Genomic DNA, 18,665 nt, shown 5'->3' on the forward strand with positions numbered 1-18,665 from the left:
AGGGATGCACAGCTGGGCCAGTACACACCTCCCAGGAGGGATGCACAACTGGGTCAGTGGACACCTCCCAGGAGGGATGCACAGCTGGGTCAGTGGACACCTCCCAGGAGGGATGCACAGCTGGGTCAGTGCACTGCACAGCTGAACCAATGCACACGATTCACAGAAAAAGGGGAAAGTAGTAAAAGGAGGAGAAAGAGGAGGCATACCGCCATGGAAGCAGTAGCACAGGTCTCATCCTACATCAGGGTCAGAACTCAGGGAACTGCCAGCATCTACAGCAGGCCTGAGCCAACGGGATGCTCATTTCCCCGGAATAAGCATCCCAAGTCCCATTCCTCCTCCTTCCGAGTATGTAAGAGGTTTATAAAGAGACACATGACATTCCCAAACCATTCTCAATGAAACATAAAGACTTAGTTCTGGGCATCCCCACCAAGTTCAAATACACCAGTGTATTCCACCCTCACAGGACCCAAGTCTCCTGACTCATAAGGTATCCGGGGCTCAAGCCCCACATTTGGGACATGCCATTTTTTTTTGCTGCCCTGTGCTTGCAATGGAGCCCCAGCGCTCTGCCCTCTACTGTCTGAGAGCTCGCAGCAACCTCCCTTCCAATGTGATAAAGAGTGTCTGCAGGCACTGGGGATGCCCCTTAGAGGGCACACCCACCCAGGTGAGAGCCTCTGCTCACACAGACACTCCCTGACACTCGTATGTGTACAAGGGAGTTGAGGGATCTGGGAGGAACGAGAAGGAAGGTGTTCAAGCACGAGGTTCCTACCAGAACAGCTTTCCAGCCTGCGCCTCTCCTCCCCGGATGTAATGGGTTATTTCTTTGGTGAAATTCCATTCTTCCTCTAACAGGTTTTTTAAGCTATGGGAAGCCTGAGGTAACTGCTGTAGCATTTGGATCCAGCTCCTCATGTAATCAAAATACACCTAAAAACAAAAATATAAAATGACAAGTTTCAGAGAGTCCAGCAGCTTAGAGCTCGGCCTGTTAACACAATATAAACCAGAAACACCGGTGAGACAGAGCAGCGGCCATGGAAAGCACGGCACGCTGGGAAACAGGACCAGGCCACAGCCCACTGATGTCTAAATGAGGACTCTCCACCTGTGTGAGTCTTCAGCAACGACACATTCAAACCCTTTCAGATTCCTATGGAGTAACTGAAACCATCACAAAATATAGAAAAGTATAATAATGCTTTTTAAAAAAGCACATGAAAAATTTCATCATGGACATGGCTCCTCTGGGACGCTAATGTTTTATTTTGTTTGGTTACTTATTTCAGCGGGCACATGTCCCGCCAACCCTTCCTGAGCCCCACATTTGTGACATGGATTCTTCTAGACTTATTATGAAATAGGGTCAGAACATTCGGCTGACCTAAGGTCGAGACTATCTCCACTACATGTGCTCCAACCGCTTTATCATTCTCAATTCCCACCGTGACTTTCCTGTCAATTAGGAGTGTGTGACGGTTAACAGCATACAGACCAAGAACAGGCCCCTCACCATCAGCATCTTCTGGGGGGGGGGGGCGGGGGGGGGGGGGGGGGGGGCCCCCCCAGCATCGGCGTGTTCTGCGCCCCCCTCACCATCAGCATCTTCTGCAGGTCCTCCTCAAAGGCATCCATGTTGCAGTCGGTCTTCTCCAAGCCGTCCAGGACCTCCTGCAGCATGAACTGGTAATACTGCTTCATCAGGAGCCCACCCTTCAGGACCTCTTTACACTCTCGCACTAGCTGCAAAAGAGCACACGCCATGGACACGGCCGTCACCCATGCGCCCTGGCCACACAGGCTGCCAGTCCTCACAAATCAGCCCCCAGGACCTAGCCTCTGAGGAACCTGAAATGGTTTCTGACTCCTAAGAAGCTTGTTGTGTGTAACAGTTCAGCCATCTGTAACATGGTGAATCGACATAGAGAAGCCGCTCCACCAGGTACATCCTACAAATCCATTCATATTGAAACGATTTTCACTCCGTAAGGCCACTTCTACCAATGCACAGTGTAAGACAAGAGGAAGAAGAGCAAAAATAGCTCATGAGATGGGAATTCTAACCAAAACCAAGATTTAAATAACATATCACAGAAAACGGTGGCTTCTGAGTGACATAGCGTAGTTACCCACTCCGAGTGGTGTGCGGCTTCGTCTACTACCAGAAGCTGCAAACCAAGCCGACTGTAATCTGATGAAGTTAGAGAGAACTCAAGGAATCCAGAGAAGACTGGCAAAGGTGCAATGTTCCTGTGTGGCAGGTGATGTGCAGAGGGGGAACGCAGAGATGAGGCGACCCCAGAAGCCCCTCCCACCATCAGAGCTGGCGCTCTCCAACCACAGGCCAGGGACTGAGGCGGGAAGACCTACACAGTCACTGCGGTTCAGAGGCCACAGCCGCAGTGTGGTTCCAGGGCAGTGGCTAGCAAACAGAGGCTGTGGCTTTCAGACTACTACGTTTGCACCCAAGAACTAATCAGGGGTGCACTCGCACCGCCCCCCCCAAGCGTGTGTGCATACACTGAGCCCTGTGGAGCCATTTAAAGTCTTGCTTTGCTACAGTCTTTAGAGAATCACATGTGTCTGCATGAACACACACATTACAAACACACAGCAACTCTTGTCTGTATGCACTGGAAGTGTATGTGTGCAGGGAGGACAACTGGACGGAGACGCACATGATCTGTGCTCATCTCGAGTGCCGGGAAAACAGGGATTAATTCCTGTTATTTTCTATGCTTTTCAATTTGTCTAAAGCAAGAAATAAGATTGCTTTTGTAGATAAAAGCCCTTAAATGTTTCTCAAATAATTATTCATGGTATAAGAACTGTAGCTACAGGCCAAATCTTCTAAAAGTGAATGCACCTACTTTACTATATTAAATGCCATGTAGGTATTTACTACTGATCCTTGAATTTTTGTAACAGAAAATTTCTATTCTTTTTTTTTCTTCCTGAAACACAACAACAATCCTAGTACTGTTGGTCACTGTTTGAAGCGCATTAATATAAATTGCTATTTAACTGTATGAGAGTCCCATTGGTGAAGCGACTCCACCCTGTCTCACAGGGTTGGATCTGATGAGGAACTGAGACGGGTATTTGCCTAGCAAGACTCAGCTACCCGCTGCAACACAGAGAACAAGGCAGAGCTATGGCCAGGTGAGCCAGAAAGACAACGACAACATGAGCCGTGGAAAGGCCATGAGGCTAATGTGGAAACAGCTCTGGGCTGGTGCAGACTGTCAACTCTGAGTGGCAAGTGACAAAAAGCCTACTCCCAAATGACCGCATTAGTCACCTGGGTCTACACTTAACCAAACAAGCAAACACATGTCCTATCTGGACCTGCTGTGTGACCTGATCCACCTGTCTTTCTTCAACTGCATTGACCTATGATCTGCAGAACCACGGGGGCCCGTCAGCCTCCAGCAGGTGGAGTAAGGCTCTGAATGGCTTTACTTTACATAGTTCATGTCAACACGTTAACAGCACAGGGCCTGAAAGATGCTCCTCAGCCTTCACTGTCAATGAAACTGCTTCCAGTCGCCCCACGGCTGCTCCTGAGATACAGCCCCATACAATGAAGAGCCCACCTGAAGCTCACAGCTCAGAAGGAAAAGTGTTTCAATCCTACTGTTGAATCTGCAATGGCTGCGAAGCAAGCAGAAAGTCCTGGCATACTCTAAGACATTTCCTACACACACCTCTAACAGAATAAAGGGACAGAATGAATTTAAACCATCTTTAAGGATGAATTCTGAAAGCTGGAGAGAAAGCTCAGTGACATGTCACCCGCCATCCAGCACGGTCTCTCGGAGCATCAAAAATAAGTAACTTTTTAAAAAAGGAATTTTGTTGCCATTCACTAGGACTCACAGAAAGGATAGACACAGAGTCATGTGACAGCCTCTTTTCATACTTTTCGGGAAGAAGTGAGTGGTAAAGAAGCTGAAACACACTCTTATCTCTGGGGACTACAGGTGAAGAACATTCTAGATTGCCCCCAAAAGAGTAGTAAAAACAAACACTAAGATGTATTTTTCACTGTTTGCAATAACTGAGGGAGGAAATTGTGAAAGGGAAGGCGGTGGTAATGCAGCCACGACTGCCTGTCTGAGTGGTGTTGGACACAAACCTGTTTGATACTCAGGAGGGAAGGCTCCCCGGCAGGCCTCTGTTCCAGCCGCAGCTTCAGGCACTCGTGGATCACGCTCAGCAGGACCCGACAGAGCACCAGGAAGGCGGGCTCAAAGGAAGGCAGGTCCATGGCCCGCAGCTCTTCCCAGGATACGGCACTGCACTTCTGCTCTGAGGAGGGAGGCGTCCCCGACAACTGCACATAATCCGAGCCCCACATGGGACCTGGAAAGTCAGAGAACTGCGGCAAAAGTTCAGGACAGATTAAAGCTGTGCGCAGGACGTAGCCTGAAGCTGTGCTTATAAGTTTTGCTACAACCTGCTGACATGTCTACAAAATTCTCATTCTAAAATGAAAGATGGCCAACAACTCAACATGTACACAGAGCCCCAGTCCCAGTGACATGTTACACACAATGCACTATCTAGACTGAGAAACCAAAGAGTTGCTAAAATTACAAGAAAAAATAATACAAAACTCCTAAATAGCTGTTTATGTGAGAATAAAAACCAGCCGAGCTTGCATCCATTTGAAGTCACACTTCCCGATACTGCAGAAGACAGCTTACCCCCAACCCCCAGCTGCCCTCAGTCACCTGTCACCTCATGCTGCCTGGGAGTCCTATTGTGTCATTACCCACTCCTCCTTCAGCTGTACCACTCAAATTGTTAAACTTTTCCCCAGAAAGCAGGAGATCTAGAGCTTTCTCCCCTCATTCTTAAGCCTCTGACATTGGAAGCAGCAGCAGCAGCAAGAAAAGCCTTGACCTTTTTCTAAGCGAGAACATCAAAGTTGGAAAGCCTCAACTTGCCGCATATCCAACTGTAGTTCATTCTTCATCTGTGGCGTCTTTGGCCATCTTTAGTCACCTTGGGCCACCTTCCCATCTACCAATGACTGACCTGGCCTGGTCCCTGCCCTCCTGAGTGCCCTCATCTCTCCCCACTGCTCCTACACAGACTCCTATGGCCCTTACACATCTCCATGCGCTGGCCCTGCTGCAGGCTGCTTGCTCCTCTAGGAGTTTTCCTAACTCAGCCCAATTCCCAAGACTCACCCATGACACCTTTCTACGGATTTCCTTCACCCTACAGCATGCACGCACGCTGTCCCTCGAGTGCATTTCGACTGTCATCATCGAACTATCATAGCTCAATGACGGACGGGGTGGGGAATCAATGCTCAAAAGTCACAAAGTCTAGCTTTGGGTCATTTAATTAGCTATGTGGTTCTGAAAGTATCTAGAGGTCCTCAGGCTGTTTCTTTATTTTAAAAACAGACTTGGACTGGGGATTGGAGCTTAGTATGAAGCATTTGCCTGTATGAGGACCTACACAAACACACACACACACATGCATACCTGTGTGTTCTCCCCCCAACCCCACTGTCCACCTTATACAGATTACGGAGAGCAAACCCCAGAAAAGGCACTTAGAAACCATTTGCTATGTCTCTCTATCTGTTGCTTTGGAGCAAACGCAGGCAAAGGCAGCTTAATGCAGATCTGTGTCGGACGGTCACAGCCACAACCTTCAAGGGCTCAGTAGCTGACTTACAAACACCTTGGCTGCTGACTAGATGGATAATTCATGTCAATTACCGTCTTAAAGATGGCTCCCTGTCCCTGTGTTACATCTGTTTCCATAGTGTGGCTCTCAAGATACTGTGTGTCCACAGCCACCTTGCTGTACCTGATTTCAGTGGGATCTATCTCCTGAGTGCTTCTCCGTTCCATGCATCCTAGCTCCTGCCCTACACACTAGTTTTCAACAGCATCTTCTGATCCTGACGTCTCACCCCACAGAGCTTTGTCCCAGGCTTGTCTTACTTCTAGCTGACACTCAGTGCTGCACTCGTACCTGTGAAGACCATGCCCTCTTACTTAGTCCCAAGGCCCAATACCCACACAGGCACTGACCACACCGACCATGAAGATGCGGTAACTCTACAGCACGCTGACTGTGGCCATCCTGCTCTGATTCTGCACAGGCAAACCCCTAACAAATGACTCACTCTTCTCAGGAGGAGACCAGAATGGCCATCTCTAGGGGTTTTCTGTGGCTGCCTCAGGGAGCATGTTTCTCACAGTCCACACACCTTGCAAATGCACGTGTGGTTACCCAGTCGCATCCACCACTGCACACTGAGCTCCCTGGTAAACCACCAGTTCTGAGAAGAAGACCCTTTACCTCCAGTTACTCAGGATCGGCCAAAACTGGGTCAGCATTTGCATCACAGGGATGCTGAGCCAATTTTTGACCAGTAAGTTAATGGCGAACATCTTGATTCTCCAGCTCCCCCAACAGTACCAGAAAATATCCGACGCCCTGAACTTCTATTATCAGTAAGTCCCTGGTTCTCAGACTTGTTTCTGTGCTACTTGGGGATGCCATCACAAGCTGAAATGTCTATGGTGCCAAGGAGGCAGCAGACGCTAGGCAGATGTGGGAGGGGCTGAGGTGAACGAGCTCTTACACTGCTGGTCAGCTTCAGCCATCAGTTCCTGAGTGGGAGGTGAGGCCTGGTGTTCCAAGAGAAACCCCCAACACGGAATTTCAGAGGACCCCCTCCCATTTAAAACACTAACCACTAAGTTAAAAAGTAGTATTAGACATTCATATGCATAGGTCCGTTATCATTAAAGGCATGCGAGACAAAATGTTAACTCTAGGAGGCAGCATAGTGCAGCCAAGAGCAGGCATAGCTTCATGTCCTGATACTGGTACATGCAGTGTGTATGCTCCTGACCAAATTACTTGGCCCTCAGGCACGGGACACTGTTCAGTCAGTGGCTGCTGTTGGCTCTGTTCCCAACAGTGCTGTTGCTATGCTGTCACCATGGGATCCAGCAGTCCCTGTGACTTCCAACTCCAATCTTACTGTCAGGTCTGATTCAGCTGGCTCACAGCTGTCAAAACCATGTGGCACAGCTTCCCCTACATAAATCTGTTTTAAAACAGAAATCCTCTAGGCAAATGGGCAAGCACATGCTTCTGAGGCTGCCATTAAACCCAAGTTCTTGTAACTTTACTTATGGAATCAGACAGGCAATGACTGGAACAAACCACTTGGCCCCGGCAGCTTCACACACTTCATGGCAGCATGCCACACTTCATGGCAGCAGAAGTTTACCACGCTTCGGGTGGCTGGCACGGATCTGCACTGTGCTAGCCATCGGTCCTGCATCTCACACTAGAAGATCTGCTCTCCAGGATGGGCAGAAGTGTATGTTTAAAGCTCTTTGGGTAGTGCTGATGTGTAGCCTGGCCTGCAAACCACTGGCCTATTTTTCAGTCTGGTAGCTCAGACTCGCCCAACAATCCACAACACTGTGACTCTGAGGTTACCTTCTCTCTAAGCCAGTTTCCTCCGGGGTAAACTGGAGCAGTGATGCTGTCTGGCACCTGGTGAGACTAAGCGGCAGCCTAGTCTCTGATGCCGTGTCCACGCTAAACAGCCTTTTCAGGGTTTCCTGTGTCACAGGAAAGACTGGCATAGTGTTTTAACCATCAAAGACAGACAGTACTTTATTGGCCATTAAACATAATTAAATAATTTCTAATGCAAGAAAGTAATTAAGCAGAGAAATCCTGTCTCAAACCCGCCCCCCCACCCCGCCAAAAAAAAAAAAAAGAAAGAAAGAAAGTAAGACAGTAGCCAAGCACTTCCTCGGTATTTGTGATAATATGGCAAAGGCAGTCGAGTAGTGTCAGTATCTTATATACTACACTAACATACATGCAGCCTCGATGAGGAACGCTGGGAAAGCGCGCTAACTAGGCTAGGACAAGGACAAACGGGGGTGCTTAAACTCTATGTTGTGGCTCCAAGTTTAGCCCTCTCAGGAAAAGGAGCATACACTAGAAGGGATCTCACCAGGAAAAAAAAAAAAAAGCTAAAATATGGGTAAAGAAAGAGATGTGCCAGGGCAAGAGCAATGCTCCTGCTAACGGGTGATGGACAGGTAATTATAGTTCCGTGTGCACACAGAAGACATCCAAGAGATAGCTTGGAAGCAGTAACACAGCAACCATGCTCAGTCCAGGGTGGGCAGGCCAGAGGTACTGTGCTCACAGACAGCATCTGCAGAAGGGCAGGCACTGGAGACTGAGCACTGCTCAGGGAGCCTAGTCTGCTATGTGGAAATGGTAATCAGACACACTCGACCGTGGGAATTTAGATCACAGCAAGGTGAGAGATATCAGAGGGGCCTGAAGTCCAAGTAGGCTCCACACAGAGGAGAAGGGAACCAGGAGATAAACGAGAAAGCAACAAAGACCTCGGGTCGGCTCTTGGAACACAGGGTGGAAGACTGGAGCTTCATTCATTTCTTCCTCTTACACTACACTGTCCTGGCCTCAGGGGAGATCCTGCTGGCATTATGAGTCTATCTCGTGGGCTTGCATACGTGATGACCTGAGTCTCTCACAGAAGACTCTTTCAAGCTGCAGACGAGCGCCTTCTACCTGAACTCTGACAGGTAACTCATCCTCAAACTGCAGAGAACCTATGTGGTCTGGGTGTGCCCTAGGGAGTGACAATCACTGAATTCAAACAAGCCATTAACAAGGATGCTGCTCATGTTATTAAGATAAACAGAGCAGACTATTTCTAGTTTGTACATTTTTTAAACAATAAATATAATAAAGCTTTAGGAGAAAAGCATTTTGTAAAGCATGCTTCCAAAGGGTTACTAAAAATTATTGACAAACACTGCTTAGAAGTAATGTAATCATAAGGAATAAACATATAAAGTCAAACATAGGAAAAAATGTCACAAATCAATGTTATTTCTTTTCTATAAAGCCTATCAGTGAGGTCAGCCAGAAACCACAAAGGCAGAATGCATAGCAGCCATGCACTCTGCCCCGTCTGCTGCAGAGCCATCTGGAGGCTTCCAATAGTGAAGCGGGAGCACAAGGGCTTGTGTACTGTGTGAGGGGCTGGGCTCGGCCCTCCCTACCTCAAATGCCTCCAAAAATACCATTATTAGGAAGAGATTAAAGATAAAACTACATATTTTAAAAATAAACAAAAGCCCACACTGATTTATACTTGGCTTTGGTGGGAAAAAATAATGTAAAGATAATCTTAAAACTAAAGGAGTCTGTATTTGATGCATATAGATTTTACCATATATATGAGTATCTGTTGAGGCTTCATCAACTCTGTGGGTAGACAGGAATGCACTATTACAGACGTCTCCCAGACAGAAGACTGGGATCAAAAAGACTGAGTCAGCAGTGAGGTCAGTCACTCCAGAAACGGGGCCTGGCTGGTGGACCTTAAAACCAGGCTCTGGGCAGCTGCTCACACAGCTGCAGCATGCAGCCCCTCAAGCCACCTGCTTCTGGTTGCTCAGCAGAGCGCAACCTTTCCGGTCCTCTTGCCCTCTCTTCTCAGCCCGCTCTCCTCACACTCTGGGCCTCTCTCCGTCTGAGGCTCCTCTCCCCCCATGCAGCTGCCCTCCATGCCAGCTTGATCCTAGTGGTGCTTAGTCTTAAAGATGGCCAGCCTTGAAGTTTTCCTTTGAAACTCTAATAAAATTGTCCTCGTGCCCTTAAAAACAAATTATGGCCCTTTCCCTGAAATACTTAGCAATCTGACTAAGACAAAAGCAACCCATGATGAGAATGTGTATGTGTGCACGCACAAACACACACACATATACACACAAACACATGTATGCACTGCATACCATGGATCACATGAAACGTATGCAAGCCCACGAGATAGACTCATAATGCCAGCAGGATCTCCCCTGACGCCAAGACAGTGTAATGTAAGGGGAAGAAATGAATGAAGGTCCAGTCTGAGGTGTCAGACGCGTATGGCTAGCACATGTGCCACGCAGGCATCCCTCCACCTGCACGCGTTATGCTCCTGAAGTGGACTGAAGACAAACTCTTCCTTTCACACCAAGTTAACTGTAACTCCAGACCTCCCCACGGCCAGTGTGGCTAGTCTCTGAGGCAGGGCTCCAGTTTGGACTGTAAGAACCCAACAGAAAAACTCTAACTCTGCTTTTTGAAAGCTGTCTGAAGGTAGTTCTCATTAACAGCCTTTGCCAATCATATCATCTCAAAACTAACACTTTACAAAAACAAGAAAAACAATCCCGTCTTCCCACGAGTGTCCTGATGGAATTCGGCCCCTGCAGATAAATTCCTCAAGTACAGACTTCACCACATGAAATCTGTAACAAGCCTACATCTACAGTTCTGAGAAATCTGCACAATGAAATTTTATTACAGTGTTCCGTGTGTGAAAAGGAAAGAAGCCTCCATTTGCCGTCTGCGGAGTCCCTGACATCCTCTGGGGTTCATGATCTGACTGAGAATGCAGACTCAAAGCCCGGAAAGCCTGTACTCTCCTCAGGTGTCTCCTGACTTATGGAAATACCTTCTACCACGTCTGACTCCAAAGCAAGCCACGGTATACAATAAATTGAAGCTTAAAATATCAGAATGGCAAGTATACACATACATTGGCTACTAAAGTCAAAATCACCAACTAACCCAGGAATCTCGCAGGATTGAGAACTTTTGCTGTCAGTCATGCAAACATGAAAACTCAGAACAGAAAACCTACTCACTGTATGACTAAGGTCAGCCCCCAATCCCAATCTTCACCACTCTGAGCAGTACTCTGAATTTCTGAAGTGTCATGCATTCAAAACCAAATACAACACACTTTGTCTACTGGACATGCTCCTCTCAACAAGTCTTTCACAGTGAAAGACTCATGACTGAATGTTTCCTCCGTCTAACGTGTCAGTCATGACTATAGTACTTGCTCTCTTCCTCTGGTAAGCTTTACATTTCTTTACAATTTGCATCTTTTTAAAGTCCAGTAACCAAAACTGGGCTTGCTACTCAGTGGTGTGGTTAACTGTTTCCAGTCCTGTTTGAGGTTCTTTGGTGTCTCGTTTTTGATGTCTTGCCCTGCACATGCGTGGCAAGCACATTAGCACTCGGCCATGGCCCAGCCAAGCCCGAGCTTTGTCAAAGACTCCACAGGGCTAGAGAGCCAGTTCAGTGGTAGAGTACCTGCTCAGTATGCACAAGGTCCCTCAGGACTAGGATGACTCAATGGGTGCGTAAGTGAGTGAAGGAATGGCTCACCTGTGACTCTAGGTGCCACGTCCATTTCAAAATACCTGTGCATGACACTGATGTTATTACTGACTCCCCTGCAGCTTGTGGTCGCCCAGGCCTCACCCACCCCCCACTTTACCCCTATCTCATCCTTTTCCAACTGGTATTTATACGCTTGTGTCTTCCATCCACCTGTCACCTTGTGCTTCATCCATTAAACTTGATGAGCTATTCATGGATTCCTTTACCATAATCCTTTAATGGCAACAACTATATATATGCAATTCATATCTGCCATTTATGCCTTAAAACGCTAAGAATATGAAAGTCCGTATGATCAATATTACACAGCAAGAGGGATTAGAGACGTGACACTAAGGGACAACCCACCAATGAAACCCACCTACCTCCACTGGACGGTCATCCTTCACCAGAGCAACACGAGCCCTCTGCAAGGAGCCGTTCATTAGCTTATGAAGTCGTAAGATTAACTTTCTTAGCCCCATTTGCTTCAGTGCTTTGTCCACGAACGGTCTATAGATAGATGTCAAACAATGCCTACTGGCTTCAGGACCACAGTCTGCTGTTCCCCAGCCGACAGAGTCCTCCTCGGACTCAAACCTCTCAAGCTTCCTGGATATGCAGCCCTGGGAGTGACTGTCCAAGATGGTGTCTGAGGACAGCCTGAGCTCTGACGCCCTCGGATTGGGGGTTCGATCCTCATCACTTTCCTCCGTGCCACTCTCCAGCTCCCTCAGCTCTCCCTCCGTGTCCTCACCCTCGTCCTCAGGCTCGTAGCCTTTGGATGGCCGAGGGGAAGGGATTTCAAACACTGGCCAGCCAATGTCTGATAAGTTCTTGATGCCCAGAACAGTGCCCATAATCCTCAGCTTCTGATTTAAATCTTTTGTGATGTTCAGCCACAGGCAGAGTGCCTGCACTCTGTCCTCGAAGTCCTTGGCGGCGTACCGCTCGTAGTCCTTCTGCAGAGCCTGCAAGGACGGATACAGTGCCTCCATGTACTCCAGCAGCTCCATTATCCGCTTCACCTGCTCAAAGGAGACCCTCTGGCGATGGAGGTGCTCGTGGTACGTGGACCAGCGGGGACTGCTTGCCCTGCAAGGGGTTCTGCACTGACCTTCTCCCGAGGTACCGTTGAAACCAGCTCCGTTGTGAGCAAAGGCAATGCTCCCATAATTAACTTTGAATGTGAGGATTTCATTGATAATGTCTGGGATGGCTTGGCGGGCTGTGTATAAAAAGAGGTCCTGGTCATTGATGGTGCGGCCTGCGTGCCAGGCCTGGAGCTCTAACCAGATCAGTTCATTTGATCGGTTGAACCAGAAAGCAGCCGTGTTTTCTTGTCCCCTCTGTTCCCTGTCCTTCTTCTTCGAGACTGAGGTAAGCTTTAGCAAAAGGCGCAGTGTTTCAAAAAACTTTAAGCGATCTGCTGGGCAGTCAGTCCGGGATGTCTGCCGTGCAGTTCTGGCTATAGGCATGGGCATAGAGACGGGCAGCTTGGCATTGCTACAGCCGAGGCTGAGGTAAGGCTTATTGAGATCCACATCTGGAATCGATTTTTTTGGCAAAGACCCAGCCACCGAGTCCAACATGAACGAGCACTGTGCATTTTTCTTATGGTCTCGCTCCGTTGTTCTCAGAGTCGCCCGAATCTTCTTCTCCTGCTTGTAGCTGTATTCTTCCACAGTCTCCACACCCTTCCCCGAATCTTTATGTGTTGACTGACTCGGTGTGTTCATTTTTTCTATTAAAAAGAAAACAACAGAACAGTTTAAAACTCTAAAGTATGAGACTAGTCACTGTTTTAAACCAAATACTCTCACACATTCACACTCAGGCTATCACCGTGAAAGAGACATTCCACAGACAAAACCTGAAGATAACCAGAAACCAACACGGTGTAAGGTTTAATGTCTGTTTTCATGTTTCTTGCTATATTACACTTGTGTTCTTTTACACTCGCAGTCGCTGAACAGACTGTCAAATCTGACACTAAAAAATGTACTGAGCCCCTTATCCGACGTAACGGCCTCCAACCTGAAGAACAGGAAATGGTGTGAGAAGTGTGACAGCGACTGAGTTCGGCAGAACAGTCAATCCCTGCCTCTGTCTTAGTGAAGCAGATCACTGGAATCTCTCCAGTCTTTCTTCTCCCTGACAGGACGGGATGGTGCGACATCCAAATGCTAGTCAAATACGCTGACTCCCTAACACCCACGTCTCTAACGTAGGCATGATGGCTGCCTGAAGCCAGTGCTGCCTGGTGGTGACAGGAAGGGGTGTCTCTGAGACCTGCCACTGAATTCATGAGCTTCAGGTTTAGCAAGAGACCTTTCTGCAGTAAAGAAACTTCAGAACAATGGAGGAAGAACCCAGGGTTGACCTCTGCCCTCCACATGCACGGACACACACATGAACACATATCTAAACTCACAAATGTAACCCCACACATGCAGACACTCATGCACACCACAGACTTGCAAAACTTCAAGAATGTTTAAGGCCCTTCAGGATTATTTCATACAAAGCAGAAGACGGTGATGAGCAGAACTGGGGATTTCATCCTTTGCTCTCTTCTGTCACAGACAAGTGAACTGAACGTGAGCAGGACTGAAGGCACACAGACTGACTCATTACAATTCACTGGTCTGTCGCATCAGCACAGGAGTCGTTCAGAGTCAAGGAACGCCTTGCACATTTCCTTCAAGCCAGTGTAAAGGTTCCACTGATCCGATGTCCCACTTCTGCCTTTGTTTGCATTTTAACAGCACTAGGCTAAAGGACAGGTAGGACAGAAAGGAAAGGTATTTCCAAGATTTTCTCCACAAAACTTTGTTTTTCAGGCTATCAGTTCATACACTACTTTGTTACCACAAGACAGAGAACGCTGAATACACTGTGTGTAGTACTGGACACAGACCCTGCATTGTGAGTGGCCAGAGCGCTGATCTGAGATACCTTTGACTCAACTGTGTGGAGCTAGCTCTCGGGAAATAAAATGAGGTTGATGGATCAGGAGAGGAGCCCAGAGACCCCAGCACTGAAGAGGCCATGGATTCCAGCACCAAGGAAAGACGCAGAGAAGAGGCACCGAGGACCAGGGAAAGTCGTGTTTCAGCTAGTATGTTCATCCTGATAGTCTCCAGTTAGAGAAAATAAAAATTATGAAATAAAAACAATTTTGATAATAGGGCTTAAGATTTAAGAAGAAAAAGCTTGAGCTGAGGAGACAGCTCGGCTGGTAAAACATTTGCTGTGCACGTATGAGGACCTGAGTGTAGATCCCTAGCATCCGTGTGAAATGCTGGGCCGTGGCAGCATGGTGCCTGTATCCCAGCTCAGGGTGGGAACAGAGGGATCTCCAGGGCTCCCTCAGCACTTAGCGCAGCTGAGTCTGCACTACAGGCTCCGGGCCTCAAAAAGAGGTGTGGAAAGTGACTCAGTATGCTCGACCTTGACCTCTGGCCTGTACCTGCACAAAGTCACATATGCATGTGTGCTCCGTCTCTTTGTCTCTGTCTCTCTGTCTCTCTCTCTCTCTCTCACACACACACACACACACGCGCACACACACACACACTTTATAAACCTAATGTGGCATGCATTATTGGTAGCAGTCATAGAATGTGAGTCATTTACAATTTAAAAAGTAGATTTTTAATTGTTCATGATCTTCTGCAATGTAAGCATTATGTCCTGATCTATACTGTATCTACCAAGAGGCCAAACATGCAAATATGAGATGAATCTATTTCAAGTAGATAATTACTTCAACAATCAAAAGTCCCATGGGCTTGGGGACATGATCCTACCTTTCTGTGTAGGCATAATCTCATTTTAGTAGGCCTGAAAACTAAAATGCTTGTAGGTCACACTGTATACACACAAATCTAACTGAGCTTACCATTTAGTACAACTGTGTGTCTTATACAACTGTTTGAATGTGCATTTACACCAAACAATGGTTTAATACTTGGATCTACAGAGTGTGACCGAAAGCAAATAGGGGAAGGGGCAAGATGAGACAAACAATTACCTTTTCCCCAAAACAGGAGACAAGTTGGCGTGTATACATACATACATATACATACATACATACATATATATATACATGTGTGTATATATATATATGTGTGTGTGTAGTGTATGTATATGTGTGTATATATACACGTATGTATATGTATATACATATATTCACATATTACAGTGGAATTCAAATAGAAGACAGACCTAAGCCCCAGTCTAGCCACATGTAAATGCCTGTTATACCACTAGAAGCCAGATTGGGGGTGGGCTGGGGGTGGGGCTACTGGCTCAGTCTACATAGCTGTGCTTTCAGATGTTGTAAGTATTTGTAATGGTGTGAGTAAACAAATGTGCCAGACAGGCCTCCCCAAAGGAGGAACCTAGCAACCATGGGAGACCTGGGGAACACCAAGGCTTTGAGACAGAAGCCACCTAAGCTCTGGCTACTTTGTCTTTCCCCACTGACATCACTGATAACCTTTTAATCCACCCAGAGCCCACTGCTAATCAACAGGTTGTTGGCTCTGTTTTCTGTTGAGACTAAATCCTCTGGAATCAACAAGAAGTCCAACACAGAGAGCAGCTCTGGAAAGGAGTAATTTCAGAGCTGGCATAGTGAAGCACATCTTTAATTCTAGCACCCAGGAAGCAGAGGTGTGCAGAGTTCCAATCCAGCCAGAGCTGCATAATGAGACTCCACCTCAGATAAATATATAGAATAAGTGATTGGAATCACACATTGGGTAGTGGTAAATCATATTTTAGCAGTTAAGATTTCAATAAGGTTTGAACATAACATAAGGGAGAAAGAAATTTCACTTTATAGCTTAAGCTAAGTAGGAATTTCAAACAGATGAGCCAGCAACAGTTCGAATCACACAGACACCTTTGCTATGGACTTTATAAGTCAGTGTTTGCAAACACTCACATACATGGCTGAAGCTGGGAGTGCTCTGTCGAGGGACAGAGACTGTAGCTGCTGCAATGAACTTGAGCTCGCTAGCAATCTGACACCTTCATGTGTGGAGTGTCACACATCTCAAGGTGAGCCATTTTGGAAAGAGAATCTTGTGGGCATGTGACAAATTCTGGGTTGATACTAAGCCTTTTAAAAGATTTATTATTCTTTTTTTTTAAATATGTTATGCATGTGTGTGCCACATGTGTGCAGAAGCCTGAAGAGTCCAGAGAGGACATGAGAGCTCTAGAACTGCAGCGAACTGCGGCTGTGCGGCTGTCCGATGTGAGTGCTGGGAACTGAACTCATGTCTTCTGTAAGAGCAGCAAGCCCTCCTAACCACTGACCATCTCCCCAGCCCAGGTCAGTGCTTCTTAATCTTTTCTGACGACTGCATTTGAGACTCTAATGGAGTTATAGATGTTCACAATGAGCAATGAAATGTTCATCCATTCTTTATGGCTTCAGAGTCACTATGACAATGACACAAAGAACAACTCAGATGAGTTGGCCTCTCATCTATTCCTCGAATTTTGTTCAAAGCTGCATTTCCTTACATGCTGTGCTCAAGCTGCTGCTATGCAAACACGTGTGTTTAGAACACACTGCATCTACACTGGCATTGATAGTCAACCTCCTTTTTCTAATAAAGTTCACACACTTTCATGTACTTAAACTGCAATGGTCAATTCCCCTTCTACTATTCTATTATAAACAAGCAAATTTAAGCAGCTAAAGTAGGCTAGCAGAAACTTAAAACATTAATAATGCAGACAACACAAGCAAGCAAGGTATGTATACACCGCTAAGAGTAAAAGCAGAATAGGCATGACACTACCTGCCAACTTAAATACACACACTTTCCAATACAGCAGATGCACCACTGAGTAGCTGAACTCCAAAAATAATTCCACGTGTGTACAAAGACACAGAAGAGGTGCTTCTCATAGCACAAGTGCTTATTTGAAAATATAGGGGAAAGCCCATCAGGAAAGGTTGCAGTTATCCTAAAAAAGAATGGGTTCGAATAGCTGCCACAGAGTGGCAGGCTCGCCTACTGTGCAGTAGCAACAGCGGTCTTCCCCCACACTGCAGGTCTACACGGTCTTCCCCCACACTGCAGGTCTGCACAGTCTTCCCCCACACTGCAGGTCTGCACAGCGGTCTTCCCCCACACTGCAGGTTTACACAGTGGTCTTCCCTCTTACTGCAGGTTTGCAAGCCCTGTGACAATGCAGCCTCACAGTGCAGAGTCCACTAGGATGCACGGCTCATCTTGGGGCCAGTGTTTCACCTCCAGTATTTCCTGTTAGAATTTATCATTCTAACTGCTAGTTACTGGTGGGAAACTGTAGAACTCAGCACTTTCACTAAACAATTTCAATAAAAGCCAACCTTCTAATCCCACATATGTACCAGAGATCTTCATGGTCTGACCTTAGAATCCCTGAGAAACAAACCTATGGCATAAGTTGCCTCAAGCTAAGTGTGAGATAACGCTTCAAAAGTCACATCCGTAACAAGGGTTTCCACTGCAGAAGATAGAGGACCAGTCCTGGTGGTGATGTATCCCATGTGAACGATGCTCTCGCTGACCTGAGGCTTTACACTCCCCTCCACATTTCTGGCATTTATGAGGAAGAGATTCCACAGAATCTGGAAAGACAGCAGGATGGCTTGCCAATTTCCCCAAAGCATTACATGGAGGCATGTAGGGCTAGTCTCCTGAGGCAGCTAATGAACCAAACCTCTGGGTACCGGTGCCCTGGTAGTCCATAGAGCATGCAGATGGCACTGTCTAGTGAAGGCACGCAGATACGGTGCTGTAGGACTTTCCTGGCAGAGTCTCAAGAGCTTACACAGGAGACTCTCAAAACCCTTGCTCTGACAAAAGCCAAGTGCCATATCAGAGGCTCAGCTCCTCAGGGACTAGGATACTCTGCATGCATCCGGCCCATGCAAATGATCACATAGAGAGAAAACACTGCCTGCTAAGCCTCAGCTGGTCTTGCCATTTCAGCTCAAATCCAGACATAAAACCAAGGGAACCACCTGAGACATCTGAGAAATGGCAGATACCACGTGGAGAGGGGCTAAGGGCTCAGAGTCAGGGCCCTAGCCAAACTAAGCCATATTTCCAGCCAATGGAACTTCTCCAGCTAAGGAACCAGACACCATGGGCAAATGACCTTCTATTCTGCCTACATACGCGAGTGACAGAATCATGAGCAATGAGTAGCTTTGCGGTCATGCAGAGTTTCAGGGTGGTTTATAAAGGGCAATAGGTAAGCAGAATAACAGGATCTCATCAGCAACTTCTCTGTCCAAAAGCTGAGTCCAGCTTCGACTGCAGCCTAAAGTTAACGGTGTGACTCAAAGACCCACTGTAAGGCAGGAGTGATACGCCAGT

General features: G+C 47.1%; 1 protein-coding gene across 2 annotated transcripts in view; it reads right to left on the reverse strand.

The window, feature by feature from the left end:
* Nucleotides 1-18,665, reverse strand: part of Map3k4 (mitogen-activated protein kinase kinase kinase 4) — a 91,135-nt gene that overhangs the window by 28,475 nt on the left and 43,995 nt on the right. For both annotated transcript variants that reach the window (XM_028772749.1, XM_028772750.1), the window contains exons 3-6: nucleotides 11,658-13,015; nucleotides 4,151-4,393; nucleotides 1,609-1,755; nucleotides 785-942 (exon numbers count right to left, since the gene is read on the reverse strand). In XM_028772749.1, coding sequence (XP_028628582.1) covers nucleotides 785-942; nucleotides 1,609-1,755; nucleotides 4,151-4,393; nucleotides 11,658-13,015 — 1,906 coding nt within the window. The remainder of the gene's footprint in view (nucleotides 1-784; nucleotides 943-1,608; nucleotides 1,756-4,150; nucleotides 4,394-11,657; nucleotides 13,016-18,665) is intronic.

This window comes from Grammomys surdaster, unplaced genomic scaffold, assembly GCF_004785775.1.
Source record: "Grammomys surdaster isolate TR1022 unplaced genomic scaffold, NIH_TR_1.0 218, whole genome shotgun sequence".
Lineage (NCBI taxonomy): Eukaryota > Metazoa > Chordata > Mammalia > Rodentia > Muridae > Grammomys > Grammomys surdaster.